Source organism: Fringilla coelebs, assembly GCF_963513975.1.
Source record: "Fringilla coelebs genome assembly, chromosome: 2".
NCBI lineage: Eukaryota > Metazoa > Chordata > Aves > Passeriformes > Fringillidae > Fringilla > Fringilla coelebs.
Genome location: NC_140029.1, coordinates 107,263,511 through 107,284,100, shown reverse-complemented (window position 1 = coordinate 107,284,100; position 20,590 = coordinate 107,263,511). Strand labels below are relative to the sequence as shown.

General features: G+C 38.1%; 1 protein-coding gene across 1 annotated transcript in view; it reads right to left on the bottom strand.

Moving 5' to 3' along the window:
- Nucleotides 1-20,590, bottom strand: part of ROBO2 (roundabout guidance receptor 2) — a 428,736-nt gene that overhangs the window by 364,708 nt on the left and 43,438 nt on the right. The window contains exon 2 of the mRNA XM_084226210.1: nt 19,592-19,918. Within this exon, the coding sequence (XP_084082336.1) occupies nt 19,592-19,918 (327 nt within the window). The remainder of the gene's footprint in view (nt 1-19,591; nt 19,919-20,590) is intronic.

Here is a 20,590-nt window from a genome sequence, read left to right as displayed (position 1 = left end):
GAATCATTTAACTCTCAATACAAAACCAGTTCTGTCGATGTACTTCCCTCTGACAGCTGTTAACGACTAAATCTATTTTGATTATAACTTCAAATATAACTTAAATTGACATATTACAGAAAAAGTTATGTATTAATCAGAATGGCCAAGACCAGCACTCACCAAGAAGCTTGAACTTGGATCATCTTATTGCCTTATTGTGCCAAATTCTTCAAGTGACTGAAGTTAGGAGCAAGAACTGATTTGCAACGCACATTATTATGATATTACTCAAAAAATTGATACACTTTATTACTGATTATACAAAACTGTAGCCTTGTCACCAATTAATCCTGTTTACAATAAATAGATCAAACAAACTGAATATAAAACTGAGCTGATTCTCACTTGTAGAATAATTTGAAGAGTGTGACTATAAGAATACATATATTAAAGAAAGTAAGAAAACCATGTCCATTTTTTAGATACTAAATTTAGGAATGCATACCAGACCAGCAACTAGCTCCTTCTCTTTGCAGCTTCTATAAAACTATCATTTGACTCCAGCAAATCTAAGTTCCCCCTCAACCAAAACTACATAGCTATACATACATGAATAAAGGCCCCGCTTTTACATTTTTCTGGGGTATGTTCATCTAGGAATCATACTTTCATAAAGCTTGCTCATCAAATCCAAAAGAATAAACTGCTTAATAGCATTTCTGTTCTTAACTGAATTAAGACTATGCTTCCCAACATAAGATAGTAAATGTAGAATGAATTGGAAGAAAAAATATATTGAAAAGAGTGTTTCAATTGAATTTCTTCTAAATTCATCTACAAAATTGAGTTACAAATTAAAACTTAGGTAAAGAAAGACCTGCCAGTCATTTTGGCACTTTCTTTGGGACAACTTATCTGAGGCAGCTGCAAAACTACATTTAAGGGTCATATATTTTCTTTCAAATCAGCTTCCAAATGCATCTCAGAGAATGGGCCATGACAATGGTTTAAAGCTTTTTTCCCCTCTGCAGCTACAAGTCATCACAATGCTGACTCTAATCAGGTTACTCTGCATCTGTCTGCCACAAATAACCTAGTAACAACTAAATGGATTGCCATAAATCTTCCCATTAGAATTTATAACTTTATTAGCACAATATTTTTGAACTGATTGCATTACTTTGAAGAGCAGCTTTCATTTATTTTGTCATTTGGGGGTCAAATGTGTACAATGGCTGGGAGCTGAATGCACAATAGGAAGCCTTACTTCAACTTCACGGTGGTCTCCAGGATTTCCCTTCTCCAGAGACTGCAGCCAATTGTTAAAAGGAGCACTTTGTTGCTGTGCTGAGGTTGAACCATGTGGCTTCATGTGACCAAGTTCCCTCATGACACACAGGGGTCACACTGCCAGTTTTATGGCCCTGATAAGGCTTCACAAGAGTCATTTGCCATTGGGTAAGCTTTCAAAGGATTATACATATTTTTTTTGGTTTTGTTTAGAGCTGTTGAAATCCACGCCAAGGACCATATCACTGCACAGGGTATGAGGATCAAGCAATATTCAGTGATGCTAACCAATGTGGTTTGATTCATCAGTATTCTTGAGGTAGGGAGGAAAAATACAAAAGGCATTAGTTTCCTAAAAGAAATTTAAGTATTTCTTTCACTGTGGTGTAAGTAGTCTGTATTTTCTTTGCTGAACTACAACAATTCCAAACAGTACACAGTATGGTTAAGAAGAAGAAATAATCTAAGCAGTTTGCATAGATGACAGTAGTCCAGCATTTTGACAACACTGCTACACAAACACAAATGCAATTACGTTAAATACATAGCCACACATACACCCCAAAATAATCAAAGTACAGATTAAGCGCCTTTTTGTTTTAAGGGACTAACTTCTAAAAATTTTAGACAGATAATAACAGACAAAATTTGTAATTTGGGAAAAAAACCTAACTTGAAAATTCAAGAATGAAACTGTATTAGGGTAACTGAAGATAAAGGCACTTTCCCATCTGAAGACTGAAAAAATCAGGAGTTTCAGTGGAAAAGAGAACCTTCATAAGATAAAGGCCCAGAAATAGCCATACATTCCTTTGTGTTTTGTTCATTATTAAATGGGAGTCTGCAGAGTTCTGCAGGGTTGTTAACATACATTGGATTGTCTGGCAAGATCTAAGGATAATTTATCAGCTTTTACTGGCTGCTTAGGTGAAACTGTGAGCACAGACACAAAAAACAGGTCAGTCATTGCTGAGATGTAGGTGAAAGGTGCAAAACAGGCGAAAAATGCATGTACAGAGCCACCATGTCTAGCAAGGTGCTTCAGATCATGCTTAGATGCACAGAAAAAAAGCAATTAGGTAGCCCACTTGCTAGAAAGACATGGAGTCATCAGTTTTGATTTTATTTCTTCCTTCCAAACACAGAAAATCTTGCACAAAGAGAAAGAAACCTTGCTAAGTAAATTATCACATAAAGGAACAGGTTTATTACAAAGCTGCCCCTGCCATACCCAAATTAAGACCAGATCTACGTAAGACTGTAACATAGGAAGTGAATCTGCCCTGCTTTTTGTTCTTACTTAGAGTATTCAAATGGAGGCTTGCAGCCTAAGATATTCCCAAGCACCCCAGAAAATGAGTCAAGGCTTGATATTTCTTTGAGCAACGTGGATCTGTCATGACAGGAATCATGAGTGCCTCTCAAACATGCATGGGAATCAAAAGCCACAGAGAGCCAGAAATAGAAAATCAGAAGGACAAATCACCCTTCTTCCTGCTTCCACACATCTCTAACCCTTCATTGACCTATCACCCAAAAGAAAATTTGTTCAAGATAGTCCAGGAATCTTGAACTAACTCATTTCTTAGATGCTATGGAAGAAGTGTCAGTTGATAGAAATCACACTGCATTCGTTTTCAAACACATGTGCCATAAGGAGCCAAAACAACTTCTGTTTTATCCTTACACACCTTTCTTTTTCTGTTATGAAGTTTAGGAAAAGCCTTAAAAAATGTTAAAGAGTTAAAAAAAAAATCTTACCCACTAATAAAAACATGTAGTAGCAAGGTAATTATCTTCTACACTAGAACACTCTTAAAGCTCTAAAGAAAATAGGAAAATGTACTTAATATAATAAATGTTCATGTATTGTCTAAAAATGACACATATTGTCTAAAAATGTCTTGTAGTAAAACTGCTCTTCTGTTCAAAAGCATCTCCACAGGGATTCTTAAGGAAACAGAGTGGTTAAATTCCTTAAAAACTAGATAAAATAGATAGACTAGGCCAGTTTTGTCATTCAACTGCTCATAGTTTACATTTAAGGAGACATGGCTTCATTCTCCATTCCTGGTTCCTTTTCAGATTTAATTGCACCCAAAGTCCCACCATTTCTGAGAGCACAATTCCCTGTGGTTCCAGGCTGGGCACCACCAAAGTGCCCACATTTGTCTGTGCTGCCCACATCGAGTACAGGCAGTAGCACAGCCTCATCCCAGCCTCCGAGCCTGTAACAGGGAGCAGAGCTAGGAGAAAGGAAATACAGGCCACCTGTGTTCAACTTTAAACCTGTCAGACATGGTTTGTGACATGATTTCACCAGGCCATTGTGCTGTCAGGATAAGAGATCACAAGAATTTCTTGAATTTACTTTAAGGCTTGCAGTGTTAATAAAACTGTATGCCGAACAAAAACACAAGTTAGACCATAAAGCTTTCACACTCTTGGCATAAATTTGAGGTGTCTTTTTTTTTTTCGGCTCTGAATCTAACAATGTAAGCACTGCATCTGCTTTTATGAAGCTTTCTGAATTTACTTCTCAGTATTTAGTTAGAAAAGTACATTAACACACCTAGATATTAGAGCAATGAGCATCATCCACCCCAATAAAAACTGTTACAAATCATTCTCCTTTGAAAAACAGATTTCATTCTTAAGCCCACTTAAGGGTACCTAAAAACTTCCTCAAAACAAACTCTACAAATTCAAAAGGATTTAAAAACTATCTCAATTCAATGAGCGTGTTCAGTTTTAAGAGAATCAGACAAAACTTACATACCTAATTTCCCTCCTGTTCAAATTCCCTTTTTATTTAAAGCTAGAAGTTTCTATCAGTTATGACTACATGTTTTAAAAAGCTTATTTTTAACTCAAGACCATACTGCTGTAAAAGCAAGAAGTACTTAGTGTACCTAAAACCTCATTAGATTGATCTGTATTATCCTTAACCACTGAAATGGAAAACTAAGAATATTAATATGGCAGCTTTGACATCACAACAATTGATGCAAATTCTAGGGTCTAACTTGATAATTCCTGCATGCTTCCCCCAGTGAAAGAGCAGAACTATTGTCATATTCTGAGCATATGTGTAGTTTAACCTTACTTGGTTTTTATAACGGGGAATTGTGACAAAGAACTGGAATTCATTTTCTAAAATAACACATCTTATGTGTCAATAAAAAGAAACAAGAGCAGTCACAAGAATTAATGAGGCTGATTATAAGTCAGATCTCAAAAGGATATTATCAACTCTTGAGCAAGTCAAATGTCAAACTTGGGTTACAAGTCATTTCAAGCACGGCACACATTCTTCCACACTTTGGGATAATCCCCTCTAGATTAATGCCTTCTTATCATTTTTCCCCTCTCAGTTTATTCAAAACACTTATCAAAAGAAAAATCAAGCAGGCAGTAAAAGCCAAGGTACTTCTGCAGTAAGAAAATAAGCAGCCACAGCACATGGAGCCTCCTCTCAGGGTTAAAAGAACAACTTGGGTATAAAGCCTTGCCTGGGGATGGATGAACACTGATCAGACCCAGTGGGCAAACAGGAGCACGGTGTCCCCCAGGGACCTCCTGTGCCAGCATTACCAGGGAATTTCACACCAGCAGCACACCCAGCTCGCAAACTCTCCTGGGATAAAGAGGTGTTGTCCAACAGTTTGTAAAACAAGGGTGGTAGCACCTAAAATCTGAAACCATAGCACTTTCTCTTCTATACTAATCAAAACCTGGAAGGAACATTAGTAAAAGAAGAAAATAAAATGAGTACTAGTAAGTACTTTTACATGCAAATTGAATAAAATGGAAAAAAACCCAACCAACCAGTTTCTACAGTTTATACAAAGTTGCAATTCAGATTTAGTTTCATAGTGACAACATTTTTAACCTCATGAAAAACTTTAGATCTTGAAACAAGAGCCATTCAGTGGCTGACTGATACAAGAACTGAATGTAAGGCTTGGGCCTGATTTTAATTTCAGTAGTAGTAATAAAACTGTAGTTTAATCCTCTGGAAAAAAACATAAAAATCAATCAATTTACCTCCTCTCAAAGCATCTTTTCCCCTTGGCTGAACATGACATTAAAGGTTTCAAATGTCATACTTGTAAACTATGTGGAATTAAAAGATGTCTCTATGGAACTGCTTTATTAAATGGATCTTAAAGCGGTTTATGATTCAAAAGAATGATAGGAATTAAGTACTAGAAAAACCTAAAAAGCAAAAAAGGAAAAGAAACAGACTCTTAAGCATTCCAGACATAAAACTCACTAGATTAAGAACTGTAAGAATTAAGGATTACAACTCCATGAACCTTAAACATTACATCCACTACAAGTGCAAAACACTAACAATTTACTTCCATCAAGACATTTGTTGCAAGCTGGTCTAACACCAACATAAAAGCTTTATTAGACTTCAAATTGATAAAAGCAAGGTTTCCCTCCAAATTCTCTCATGGCCTTTCATGATGTCCAATAGATTACAGATTAAAAATCATATTTGCTCAAATCTATGCACAGTCAACCCCCGTTCTGGCTCTGATGTCTGGATCACTTTGTGCCTTGAAGAAAAATGACAACAAATAAACCTGTAACATCTTTGCTGTGTTAGATTTCACCTCACTACTGCAAACAGCATTTTTCTCATCTTTGATGTCAACAACCCAAGAGTCTTAGATAAATTTGCTTGACTCTCAACGTAAGAATCTAATTACAAGTGTCACGGGGAGGGAAAAAAGAAAAACAAAAACCCCAGCAAAAAACCAAAGCATGTTTGATACTTTTTCTTTGAGCGTTTTTTCCCCCTGTTAATTTTCATAACTTTCCTAAACATTAGAATCCAGCTCAAGGCACTGGAGAGTAAGGATTTATACTTGTTTCCATGTGTAGCATCAAGTGCAGGGAATATGTGTATGCTTGTGCCAGGTGTTTTGCACATCCATCCCAAACTCCTCGGCTGAGGTGACCTCTGGAGTGCCTGCTGCAGTGAGTGTGGTCAAATCCCAAAAAACTCACTTCTTCTCAAACCAGGACACGGGTTTATTTCACTTGTTTTCTCAGTAATTCCTGTCTATTATTCCCTTCATACTTCTTATACAGTAGATGATATGTATTGGATATTTGGGCTAAGAAACTGGTGCTACTTCTATTATTTATGAACAATGTTTTCACTTCCTTTATTAAAGTTCTTACCATAAGATTGAAATCACTTGGACATTTTCACCTGCTGTAAATCAAAAAAGGAAGGAAGCAAGGAAGGACTGGATTTCTTACCTCACTTTCTGACACAAAGATTTTTTCCTTGTAGGTACACATAGATTTTTGAAAATAAAAATGTTAACATAGGAGCACCAACAACTGACTGATTCATACATAAATGTTTTGTAACCTGGAAATACAGCGGTGTGCCACCTCCAGCTGGGCTTCCCCCAGGACTGGACTCCATAAAAATCCCCCTAATCTTAGGTAGGCTGTCAGACCACAATAATGAGATTTATTGTGTAACAGAGATGAAATTACTAGGTCTCTAAAAAGATACCTGCTTTGATATGAATTTTTCAGTTTCAGACTTCAAAAAATCACTGCATATTTTCTGTCTTACCATTTTCCAGCAGCGCTAAAGCTTCTTTCCTTCTGAAAAGCACTTTAATTTCTTGAAATGCTCCAAGAAAAGACAAATATCACTGCATTTCAGCTTTGGAATTTACTATGTTTGCCCCTGGCCTGAGAACACTCTTCAGTAGTTTTTTTAGTAAGTGTGTTTATCAGCAAAAGAGATGATGCCCTTCTAATTCCTGTGACATCTGTCCTATCAATCCTGAGCACAACACCACCAGTTCCTAGAGCCATGATCACACAGGTAGCCGAGCATGTTACTGCTCAGGCAAATGTGTTATGAATTCTCAGATGATGAACTATGGTAAGGCTGCATGTCAGAGGTGATGAAACTGATAATCCATCAGTAATTTTCTAACCACCCCAACATCTCTGACCCATTGAACTAAATAAATGTATTTAATCACTGACTAGTCAACTGATCAGAAGGTGCCACAGGGTGAAATGAGTGTCTTGACAAAGGGAAGACAGGCACTACCTAAACCACTGTCACAACAAGCATATCTTATCTCACCCACTGTTTACACACACACACAGATTCAACCTTAAACCATACTACAGAATAAAATTTTTGTTTACAACAAAACACAAAACTGATCTCCTAAGATTGTCCTTAAGAAAATAATTCTGGCAACGTGTTCCAGACTCTCTTTTTGTAAACAGATTAGGTTAAAACCACACAAAAACCCCAACCCTCCAATCACTTCTGATGAATCACAGCCCAAATAACACAATGCCAGCAAAGGATGCTGCTCCCATAGATGGTTTTCCAGCACCTTTCTGGCCTGACTGTTGCCAGCTTTGTGACTAAGAAGGATGGCAGGACAAATCTCACACCCTTCACAGAAGTCTTAAGCAAACTTTTCTTGGCACACAAAAGCCTGATTGCATAGAAAGTGGTGCTTTCCCCAGGTGTTCCTGTGGCAAAACAACATGCCTGCCCAGCACTGGGTTATTAATGCCTCATTCTCCTGATGCTGTGTGTTGGCAGCCATGACAGAAAGCTTTGAACTTGTTTATTCACACTTGTTTAATCCTGTCTCCACACAGCACATCACAGCCTGTGGGGCTTGGAAGATGGATGAGTGAAACCAAGGCCACGAGGGGGTCAGGGTCAGGGTTGTCTCTGAATCTCAATAACTCCATCACTCACTGCAGCAGGCACTTCAGAGGTGACCTCAACCGAGGAGTTTGGGATGGATGTGCAAAACAGCTGGCACAAGCATACACATATTCCCTGCACTTGATGCTACACATGGAAACAAGTATAAATCCTTACTCCCACAGTGCCTTGAGCTGGTTTTAGTCTACTTGGTTGTAAAAAGAAAAAGGGAAAAAAAATTCTTTAAAAATAGCAGGCGGATATCAAGCAGCAGCACGCAGGCAAAAGGAAGAAGCACTAAAAAAATCAGACAATAAATATGCCAGTTTAATGTTTCTGCTGTAACTAAGGGAAAGGAGCAAGAAGAGCACATGATGTTGCAGACTAGCTCTAGCACACAGTGACAGTGGAGGGCAATTCATTTCATCCCACTTGCATTGTGACACATTGTGCCTGACAAAGAAGCTTCTTTGAAGCACAGACAGCACAGATGACACAAACTCCTACTCTACCCATTGCACAGGAATTTTAATGTGCATCAACCATAAATCCTAATTTTTAAAAGCTTTATGTTTATAATATATATATGTGTTCCATATACATACATATTTCATGCATATAGAAACACATATTTTTATATATATAAAATTAAATATCGAAAGCATACAGTAGTTAAATAGCTGCATACTGCTCAGGTCCTAAACTACACTGACAATATTTTAGTATAATTTGAGAGTTTTCATTCCCATAACTTTAGCAAATAATTATGCTGTTCATATTGCACACTATATCCTGTTTGTTCACCTGTTCTGTTTGTCACTGGCAGGAACTTCATCACATGCTGATACAAAACCGTTCCTTTCTTATAGTTCTGAACTTGTGCTTTCTACTTCATCATAAAGCACTCTGCAAAAGTGAAATTATTTCCAAGAGAAGCGGAAATTAGTATTACTAGCTATCTTTAAGCACACGTGCAGCACTGCAATTAAAAGCATAAATTTGATCCAACCAAGTTCTCATTTGTTCAGAATGCAGGTGTATAATGAGAACAGTGAAATATAAACTTAGATCTGCACATATGCACCCAGTGTATTTATGATAGCCAGTCAAAATATTTTGATGAATAGGAAAATTAGCAGGTAAATTATATAAAGAACAGTCAATGACAAGCTTTTATTCTAGGATGAGAAAACAAGTCCTTATAATCTGACCAAGCTATTTGAGAAGAAAATCCAGATAAATAAGAAAAACAATAACAGGGCCCTGTCCCAGTCCCTCCAAAAAAATGTAAAAGCATAGGCTTCAGTGCAGAGATCACTTAGACTAATGACACTGGCAGGGAAAGATGTAGTTCTACAATAATTTGCAGATCCATTTTTTATGCCTTTCTTTCTTTTCTTGAAGGGAGGGCAGTGGAACAACAGTGATTAGGGTTTTGATTTTCTTTTTTTTTTCAGATGGTTGGTTTGCCTTTTGAAGCATTTCTGTAAGATATCAATTTCTTAAAGACAAAGGAAACCTTTTTGTTAGGATTGCTGCAACTTCCTTCCCTATGGTCCATTTTCTGAAAAGTTTATTTCTATGAAGTGCTCCCAAGGGGGAGGGTGGACGCAAGGGAGTCGTATTTCCACAATTTTCAGTAAGACTAATACAATCAAAGTTTATATAATGCATATAAATATGTATTAAGAAGTCCAAAATTTGGAGTAACTGATACATTCAGGATGAGATACTGCCCAAATGAGAACACAATCTTAATAAAAGCATGAAGAAAGTCACCTGTCTTTCTTATAGTAGGCAGAAGAAGGCAAATAAAATGAAGAATATCCCTCATATTTTTAAGATCTCATACTACCAAACAAAATATTTGGCTTCCATCTGTGGTTGGGCAATCAGCATGATACATGGCTTCAAACAGATGGCTCTGAGTCTCAAAGAAAACATGACTGATGTTCAGTATTGCCACCACTGACTTCCACACAAGCATCTGTAGGAGGAGAGGAATTTACAGGTCTGAAGCAGGTAATGAAGTTGCTTCTGCAGTACAATAAGGATTGTATATATGCTAAGGGAGGGACCTGGAGCTCTAAGGTACAAATCTTCAGTGGCTTCAATCACTTTTCCCAACTGAGTCTCCAGACTGAAGGCTACTTAACTCCTGCTCCAGCAGTCTGAATGAACAACAAGATTTAGACTACTTGAGGAAAATGTGACTTCTACTTGCTGATTCTAAGTTTGAAACATAAAAGAAATATATAAAAATGAGAAGATAGAGTTAGAAATAATTTAAGTAGAACACAAAAGCAAACACCTTCTGAAAAAAAATTCAGGGTTTTTTTTGCTTTTTACTCTGTAGTAGCCAAGAGGCTTTGCTAAAAGAAAAACCATTCTGACAAACATTGTAAAGTGTTCCAGTTTGCTTCAAAACCACCAAATTTACACCCAGACTGTGCTTTCCTTTGTTACTGACTTAATTTTAAATCATTCTAAAAACTCTCTACTTCAAGAGAAGAGCAAGGTGCACAAAAACAAAGGAAGCTTAACTCCATGCAAGCATCTTTTTCATAAAGACAACCTTACAGTAAAGACAGCACACATCTCAGTGGCTGAGGTGACAGTGTTCCACCCCGATGCTATCAACTGCCCCAGGTTTTCCACCACCTGTGCCTTTTTTGGATTCCAGCCAAGAAAAATAACTGTACTTGTCCAGAATCCATGAGGTGAATGAGCCATTTAAAGTGCTTAAACCTCAAACACATGAGCTTAAACACCTTGTGTGTTCTCTAAATCAGTGGTTTTTTACTCTCCAAGACAGACCATCGCACTAGATGGACCAACTGGTGAGACCCACTGGGTCATTATGCCACTGCTTCCCATGAGAAATAAAAGACATGATATAGGAGTACTTCAACAGTGCTAATCTGGAGAAATCACAGGAATTCTCACATTCTAAACATACCCAAAGTTCCATTTGGCATTTTTCATCACTGCTAAAACACAAAATTATCATCCTACTATCTGTCAGCTTTATGAGATTACAACAGTCAGCAGATGGGGAATTTTTGTATACATTATGACCTGAAAAATAATTCCAAGCTTAGCCAGTACAATTTCTTGTGCAAGACTGTTGCTCAATTTATCCCCTTTAATTGGGGATATTTTTCCTCAGGTTCTCATGTATGGTTTGTATTGAGATTACAACAGGAAGAAACTACTTCCTTTCCCACAAGCAATGTTTATATGTTCTCAGCCTTGCTGGGTTGGTTGTCTCTTCATAGGCTGACAGAAACTTGTTTCCTTCTCATTTATTTCATTAAATGATTTTGCATATGAAGTGAGCAACAGGCAGGTTTGAGTCCAATTAGTAGAAGAAAAGTCCTCCAGCAGGATGCAGGTGGTTTAAGGAACTGCCAATTCTGAACACCAAGGCCAACATCTATTTTGGCATACAAGATTAGTCACTGAACCCAGCAGGACCCAACAGGAGGATCATTAGATGGGAAGAATGGGATGACACTGAAAATTAGTATAGGAAACACTAATTGAAGTGGAATAACAGCAAGTGCAAGGCCATACTCTTTCAAACCCATCACAGGGAAGAGCTCATCTGTTACACATTACAGAGGAAGAGAAAGATCTGTGTCTGATTAGTATAGAATCACTATGAGTTACCAAATGCTTAAAAAAAGTTAAACATGATCACAGGACTGATGGATCAAGGAACAGTGAAGATAGTTGTTAACATCAGTTCATCATGCACACCACACAAGTCTTGGAATAGTACATGCAATCTACCCACTCATGTCTCAGAAAACATATGCAGACTAGAACAGGTGATGAATGACTACTAGGATCAAGCAAATATTTTCCAAATAAACTCATGAGCTTTTCTTATTTAACTTAGCAATAGTGGAGATGAGAAGTGACACCACGGTGGTCTGTAAATACAAAGGAGAGAAAACAACTCCAGAAAAATCAGATCATGGAATAGTTTGAGAAGAAATTAACCTTTTAAATGTCATTTAGTCCAACCCCACTGCAACAAGCAAGGACATCTTCAACTCGGTCGGGTTGCTCAGAGCTCCATCCAACCTGACCTTGAATCTGAATCTGACCTGGTTCAGGGTTTTACCACCTCCGCAGCAAAAAAACTTCTTCCTTATATCTACTCTTGATCAAACCTCCTGTGGTTTAAAACCATTACCCCTTGTCCTAATGCAGCAGGCACTGCCAAAAATTCTTTCCCCATCTTGCTTATAAGTCCCTTTAAAGCGTTGAAAAGCTGCTACAAGATCTCCGCAGAACCTTCTCTTCCCCAGACTGAACAATCCTATTTTTCTCAACCCTTCCTCACAGGAGAGGTGCTCCAAAATCACAAGAACTAGCATAAACCACGCATGTTCATGTTTACACTGGAAACATGGAAATTATTTTTCTCACCATTAGAATGCATAAGTTCCAAGACAGGCTTTCAACAGAAATGGCAAGGAGCAAGCTTGAGGGTGAAGGGGAAGGCAATCAAACTGCTTTTCAGACTGCAGCTTGAAATGTTTCTGAACAGAATTACAAAGTACAGCTGGGTGGAATACAGGAACTCAGTGATCCAGGACTTCCAGTTCTTTACAGCTCTACATCCCTTTGTACAGTGGCAAACAGATCTACGAGACAGCAGAAAGTGACAGTGTACGCCTCCCTTCTCTATCACAATGAAGCCATCTCCCAACTATCAGGACACATTCACATCACTGCCACTTGAAATATTCAAGCAAGAAGAGTGGAACAAAACCAACCCTGCATTTCCCACATAAATTCCACGTATTAGAAACTTCCATGAAGTATAAAATCTGTGGAACTTATGAAGTAGCACCAAAGCCATGATTAAATTTTAGTCCTCTAAGTGTGAGAGCAAGGGAAGCTCATGTCTGAGCAAAGACAGGGGAAAAAAAAAGAGGAGGTTAAGGATTTCTTCAAAAATAGGGTGATTATCAGAATAAAAATCTATATCAATATATACACATAGAGGGACAAAGATGTGTATATGTAAAACATCCACCAATCCACCAATTATCATCCTGATAATTACTGTTAGTTACCACAGTACTCAACCTTGCTCGAATTAAGATAATGAAAAATTTGCGAAGGCATAGTCTGAGCATTGCTTTGAATGAGTACTTTTTTAAGCCTGACACTAAAAACAATACATCATGAATGAAGCATATGCCAATAACTAATATTTCAATTAACATTAAAAGAGTGCTTACTGGCTCCTGAGCAAAGAGAACAGAGTTGTAAAAATTCAAGGTTATCTTGTTCTCCTTCACTTCCCATATGAACTAAAAATCAGAGGAATGTCAACCAAAAAAACAAAAAAAAATCAGCACATGATGATGCACCCACTAACAGATCAATCAGGAGCTGATTTCTTTCAAGGTTTCTGTGAAGTCTTCAGTTGTTCCTTAGCTGTCAACATTTTCTAAGGCAGACCATTCAGAGGGATGTAAATAGCACATTTGATTTAAAAAAAAAAAAAATCAAATGAAAGTCAAGGGGAAGAAAGAAGCCAATAAAAATCAAGTGAGGAATGGGCAAGACATTATTAGAAGCAGAATCAGATCAACTGCAAATACCTCCTAAAAATGTATTATAAGAAGACCACAGCATGAAAAAAATGAGAAAAAGGAGAAGAAAAACAAGGCCTGGAGAAACCTACAGGCATTGTACAGCTTGATATTATGAGTGATAGAATTTTAAATATCTTTGGATTTACTTAAAATGTAAGGAGACCTTAGCTCTTCTAGCCTTTAAATGTGCAAGCCCAGGTGGAGTTCAATGGCTAAGAAGTGAAGATGTAACAATGTGATGACTTGTATAAATCCTAATGGATGAGGGTGGGAAGTACTGCCCACATGGAAGGCATTAATGCTGTAGCACAAACTTAAACAGTTTCTGAGAAATGTGCTAGCAACAGAATCTAGGTTATCCTGATAAAGAGCCCCTCTCTCAAAAAATTTTAGTCCTAGGCTATGAACAAAAATCACACCCTCTTAAATATATAGCTTTCTTGTCTCAGGTGAATTCAGAAGAAATAAAAGCACTCAATTAAAACCTAGATTAATAAATTAAATAAGCAGAACTATCTTTTGGCTCAAAGAAAACTTTGTAATAAGATATCAAGTCAGGTTTTGGTTCATCTGATGTGTCTTCACTCATTTATATTTAGTAACCTCTTTAATTTCTAAAAGTGACTGAGAACTACTGCCCTATACAGAAATGCAATTATATGTAACGTTTTCAAATAATGGTGTTCCCACTAGCTAATCCTAATCCACAGAAATATCCACAGAAATTGCTTATTGCAAGCTTCAAAAGTGCAGAGAAGGTTTAAGGTATTCACACCATCTTACAAAATCTACCTTTTCCCAGATTATGCAATCAGATACAGTTTTATTTGTTCTCTTCCACAAGAGGAATTTACTTTTGACAGTAGCCATGATTTGTTAAATTTCTTCTTAGAGAAAAAGCATGATGCTTTTCAGAGTCCTGATATTGCTCATAGACCAGACCACAGTCTCCAGCATTCCAGTTTCTACAATGATTATTCTGTTGTGATGAGAGCAGAAGTCCTCAGAGAAAAAGCCTTTCATACTCTGCATAGAGGGATGAGGGTGAGAGAGATATAAGTAACAGGACATGCTTTCCACATATGAAAGTAACCTAAGAGCAAATCAGACTTCAAAATTACCAGTAACGAAATTAATAATATATTACTACCATACATAAAACAGAAACTAGATGGAAAAAACCACCCACCCATTTTACAGTCACATACACTCTGTTCTTTCACACTGAAATATCTCATAGGAAATTATTAACTCCGTTATTATGAGCGCATTGCAGCCTTCTACACATGCTCCAGCAAATAGCCATTAGCATTATGATGCAAAGGTGATTGCATAGCATATATTTTATATCTCTCAGCCTTTATTCACTGAACACTTCAATATATCTGGTTTATTTGTAAAATTACTGTCTCCCATGTTGAAGAGGTGGCTTAGGCTTCCTCTGCAGAACACCTATGACTTAACACTAAACTCAGTGTACTTCTATAACCTCTCTTGTTACAGATAAAAACATAATTCAGTGTTGACTCTAACACAAACAGGATCATTATGTTTAGAGAGTGTTCCAAAGCCTGCTATCCAAGCAATCTATGGCATATAAATAATGCAAGACCTCTCCTTTCTCCAAATGACTTCAGTTCAAGCAGAGACTCAGAAAGATGGAAGCCCAAATTTATACTGCCATTACAAAATTCAATCTATTTCTGGTTCTTCAATTGAATTATGACTCAGAGGCTCCCACTATTTTCTGCACCGACCCTTACGCTCCCAACTCATGCAGAAAAGAAGAATATTTCTGAATATTCCTGAGCTTTATTATTATTGCATTAAAATGGCAGCAAATCCCAACTAATCTGAAAAGCTTTGTGTTTGCTTTTGAAAGAAAGTAAGGTAGAAAATGGGTCTCATTTCCCCTCCCCCCTGACCTCTGAACCACAACCTCCTCGCCACTAAAGCGTTCAACACCTCATTTAATCTCTCCTCGCTGCATTGGCACAGCGCTGCAAAAGGAAAAGGGAAAAAAAATAATCTGGGGACTTCATCAATTTTTCATGAATTTTCATTTAGGCCAAAGCCCCCTGTAACAGTGGTCGATAGATCAAGCTGCTGTCACATATTTAACACCTGGAGCTACAGCTGCTCTCCCTGGGGGCTGCCGCTGACTCGGGTGGATCAGAGGCAGCCCCAGCCAGCGCAGGGACCCTGGTGCTCCTCGCCCAGCTCACACGCGGCGCCCCGGTGCTCCCAGCTGAAATCCTAGCTACCCTCGCTGCTGCAAATGTGTTTCCTGATATCCCCGCTGGAAAACTCCACCGCACAGCTTCGATCGCCTCAACTGGAGCATTGTTAAAAAAAATGTGCTTTTGTTTTAAGACTTCTGGCGCTCGAATGCGAAAGAGGTTCGGTCAAAGATCAAACTATTTCAAGCCTACTTCTAAAATCTCCCAAGAAAATGTGAACATCAACATACATCTAATAATTCCAACCCTTGTTCAATTTCAATTAAAAAATTCTAATGGACAAAGTCTGAAGAAAGATGCTTTACTTTTTTCAATACAACTCTTCATAGAAGTTTTCAGGCTAGAACATCTGTTTTTAATGATTTAACCGTAAAACAAAAACACTACATGAGAATTTGCCACATACAATTTGGAACACTTCCTTGACTGGTAGCATTAGGATTATTTTTTCCTTCTCAGGAAGCTCCTACGGAAGAATTTATCCCCATGAAACACACCATGAATTAATGAATTAAAACAATTAAATAGAATAAGCCATATCAATCCTAAACTGAGCCTTCAAATAATGACTCTTTTAAATACCAACTATTTCTTCTTAAATGTCTTCAAGAATGAAGATATTCTAATTAAAAGCAAAAATATTCTAAAAGCACATTCAGTATATTAATGATGGTTTTTAAAGTAACTTTCCAAATCACAGTTCTCCACAGTTTTTACTGGCATGGACAAATTTTTCTGAGGATATACATGACTACAAAAATACCTGTCCTGGACTGTATGCATGTGCTCTGAAGAGGCATGGATGTAGAAGCTTACTTTTTGTGCTTTATAGGGGATGGTACCTAAACTCATGTCCGGGAAAGGTGTAAACAGTTACTCAACCAAAAAGAGCTTAGGGTTTTCAGCAACTTGAAAAAACTCCTTCCTTAAAAAAACCAAAGGGCAAAATGACTGCTCAAGATGGTTTGAACCACTCTGTGTCCCAGCTGAATTTAACTTCGATCTTTACACATGAATATGGATACATCAGAAGACTTTCAATCCCACTCCTTTTGTGGCATGGAGGGGGTAAATAAAAGGAAATAAAAGAAAATTAATAATAATTAACACTGTTTATCATATTATTGCATAAGCACAAACACATCTAACTTACATAAAAACCCAGTAGATATTTCTTCAGAAATCATTCAAAAGTTGCAAGAACACATTATTAGCAACTGCCAATTTAATAAGCAAAGTAAAACAATTACAGTTTCTTACTCTAAAAGAGCCCACTCAAGCATTTCAAACCTGTGAAAACCAGCAGTTTGCTCCTCATGGCACTATTTGAGGCCACCTACAGTCAGATAACAATCCAGAACCCTGTTGACAGCACAAGACAACCTCCCTGTTTCTGGTGATGAAAACAGCCTGGCTCGGTGTGGAAAGGAGAGTTTTCAACACCGTGACAGAGAGCACGAGTCAGGCTGGATCGCCCCACGGACAGGGCTGCAGCATCCCGGCAACGCAGCAGGAGCTGAGGACAGGTGAATGGGACTCGCTGCTGACAGCAGCCTGTCACCAGGAACTCATTTCCTGGGCCTGCAAACAGGCTGCCCCAGACCTGCCCATCTCCTTCAGCCCAGAAACGCTGACACTGGAAAAACAAGTAAGAGACTCCAACTGCTCCCTGAAAGTCACTTGAAAACCTGACTTACGACCAAAAGTTATCTCAAATCCAGGTAAGAACTGTTTTGCTATCATCTTCCAAAGGATCTCTTTGATACACACCAAACACTGCCATAGCTTTTAAAAATCACGGCAGAATCTCTAAAATTAAGTAAGCAACATATGCAATTATTTACATTTTTCGTCTTTGATGAAGAGCATTCTGTAATTGCAGCCATGGTACTGCTCAAGGAAGGATAAAGCACTGTTGAAGTGAAATAGGAGAGCCTGCTTTAGACTGACTACTAAACCCTTTTATTGGGGGATTCAGGAAGTTAAATTTCAAAGCTCTAGAAACAGTAAAAGTACAGTGTTATTGCAAAACTTCAGCCATGCTTTCAGATCTCAGTTTCACATTGCTCCAGCCCTAAAAGACCTGATGAAGAAGAACAGCTTTATTTTTTTAAAAGTTTTCTACTATTTCCCGTATGATTCATGCCTGACCTGCCACAGAGCTACAGTGGTTTAACAAACTCCAAAGACTGGAGATGGTGTAACAAGAGTCTTGCAGCAGTCAAAGTAAGGATCGGCGAAAACTGACAAGATATAGAGCACATTTAAATTTCAAAATAATCAGTCACTTCAATTAGGTGACTTAAGGTACAACAGGAACAATCCTTTGAACTTCAACAGGAGATCCTGCATCTCAACAGGATTACAGTAAAGATTTCAAGTGTTTAGGTTTCTGTCTTAGGATTTCTCAGCAGGTGAAACACATGTAAATTTATCTAGTAATACTCACCCAGATTTCAGCCTTTCTTAAACTGGTTTCTCCTCAATTCCCAAATACCAACCAAAACTGAAAAGCTTTCTGTGATGCATTTACTGGCACATTCACTTCTGCTTTGATAGTGTGCCAAAACTGTTTTAATTTTTTGTTTGACACAGTTTTGAATCTAGGTTACAACAGGTGAAATGCAGTGAAAATGTCTGTTCTACTTGGCTTATTCTGCCACTTAAATATTTCAAAAATGGCATTTTCTGCAATTTCTGCAAACAGAAGCCTCAACATCACACCACATTAGCTACCAAAGTCTGAAGACTGCATTAGGAACACAGATTTCTCTTCTATGCTTCTTCCCTTAAAACATGCCATCTACTGTGGACTTAAATCCATTCTCTATCAACTAAGCAATACATATTTGTTCTAAAGCCCCACTTCAAACACATTTTAGGGAAACTACTTTCAGATGAAAAGCTGAAGGTGAAAAACTCAAACCCAGCACTCATAAATGTACTAAAATACAATTACAGGCAAAGATGCACGTTCTGAATAAAATGATCAGTGTTGAGTCAAGCCTTACAACTAATCAGCAAAAAAAAAAACAAACCCATGTGCAACTGATTATATTTTATGTCTGATGAGCTTATTTGCTGTGAATATATTCAATCTATCTGCTAACTCTACTGGAAGCAGACTATTCATGCCAGGTGGGCTCTGAAAGAGCCCTGTTGACTTCTCTGTTAAGAGAATCGATAAAAACCAAGACTGCTCTGGATATGAGAAATGGCCAACAATTTCACTTGCCATTCACATAATGAATGAGGCCAGGGTCAAATTTATGATTGAGGAGCATGTACTGAGGTTTCCAGCAGTACAGAACATGAGTCACCAAGATGCTGTCTGCTTCTGTTGAGGTAACAGATTATGAGATAAAGAGAAACAGACACTGCACCTTAGATTAAATGATAGGTATTTTTCCACATTAGTTCCAGTATAACCAACTCTAGACATCATTTAAAAATTAGATTATTCTTCAGAGGAAGATTATCCTTTGTCCATGTTTGTGCCAATCATGATTACACTCTGGCTACAACCTCATTTCAGTGTAAATCACTTAGTCTGTACGGTCACTGCTAATGAGCAAACACAAATGAAAATTCCTTGACTAAGAGCAACAGCTAATGACAAAATGCTGCACTTATCCCCATTTCCTATCTCCCAGAAGCGCGCGTGCAAGTGCTGGACGACAACATAAAAACCACCATGACGTTTCCCAGAACATGAAACAAATAAAACTACTCACGTGCCACTTCCAGAGACGCGTTGCGACTCACGGCTTCCCCGAGGTAGTTCCTTGCCACGCACACGTAGCTCCCCTCGTCGGGTTTGCTCCTGCGCCCGTGCACGATGCGCAGGAAAAATAAAGATCCGCTGGGCAGCAGCATCCGGTGGGAGCGCGGGTCATCCTTGTCCGTCTCCACCCGCTCGCCGTCCTTGTACCACTCGATGGTGGGGGTGGGCCTTCCCTCTGCCTTGCAGTTCAGAGTGGTTGGCTCTCCTTTCGACACTATCACATCTGAGGGATGCTCAACAATCCGTGGGGGAAAGTCCTCCTGGCGGAGACGGGATCCTAAGGAAAAGAACAGAGGGAAGAGAGAACAATTTATTTGTGCTGTAGGCATCATGAAGAGCTCTTGCAATTTACTCCTTTAATGTTACAAGAAATAAAAAAAAAATTAAAAAAACTAAAATCTACACAATATCTGAAATTTCTTTGTCTTGTATCAGAGACTGTATCAGACACTTGCCTATCTAAAAACCTGAGATGGACTAATAGAGACAACCCTCTATAGTGTTATTAAAGCCATACCAGATGCAGACTGCGCTTAGAGAAGGATACCTAACGCACACATGTATGACAATCTTTTTTTTTCCCTGATAATTTCCCTATTTACATTTACTTCTCAATCACTTTGTGTTTCCAGATTCCCCTCATAGCTACTGCTATCTCATCCTTTCATCTGCCAGATTCAATAGGAGGACACCCAAAACCACAGTTTCTTACCACCCCCATTAGTTAACAGCTCTTTGCAGTTTAACACGTACGCTTTGTATCCCTTTGCCACAAACAGTCCCACTATGGAAAGACAAGGAGAAAAAAGAAAGCCAAAAGGGAAATCTCAAATGTCAGCTCACTTGAGAAATTTTCAGTTTCAGGATTGCATGGATACACACACACAAACACAAAGAGTATCATAGAATCCTGGGTTGGAAGGGACTTGTAAGGTTATCTCCTTCCAAT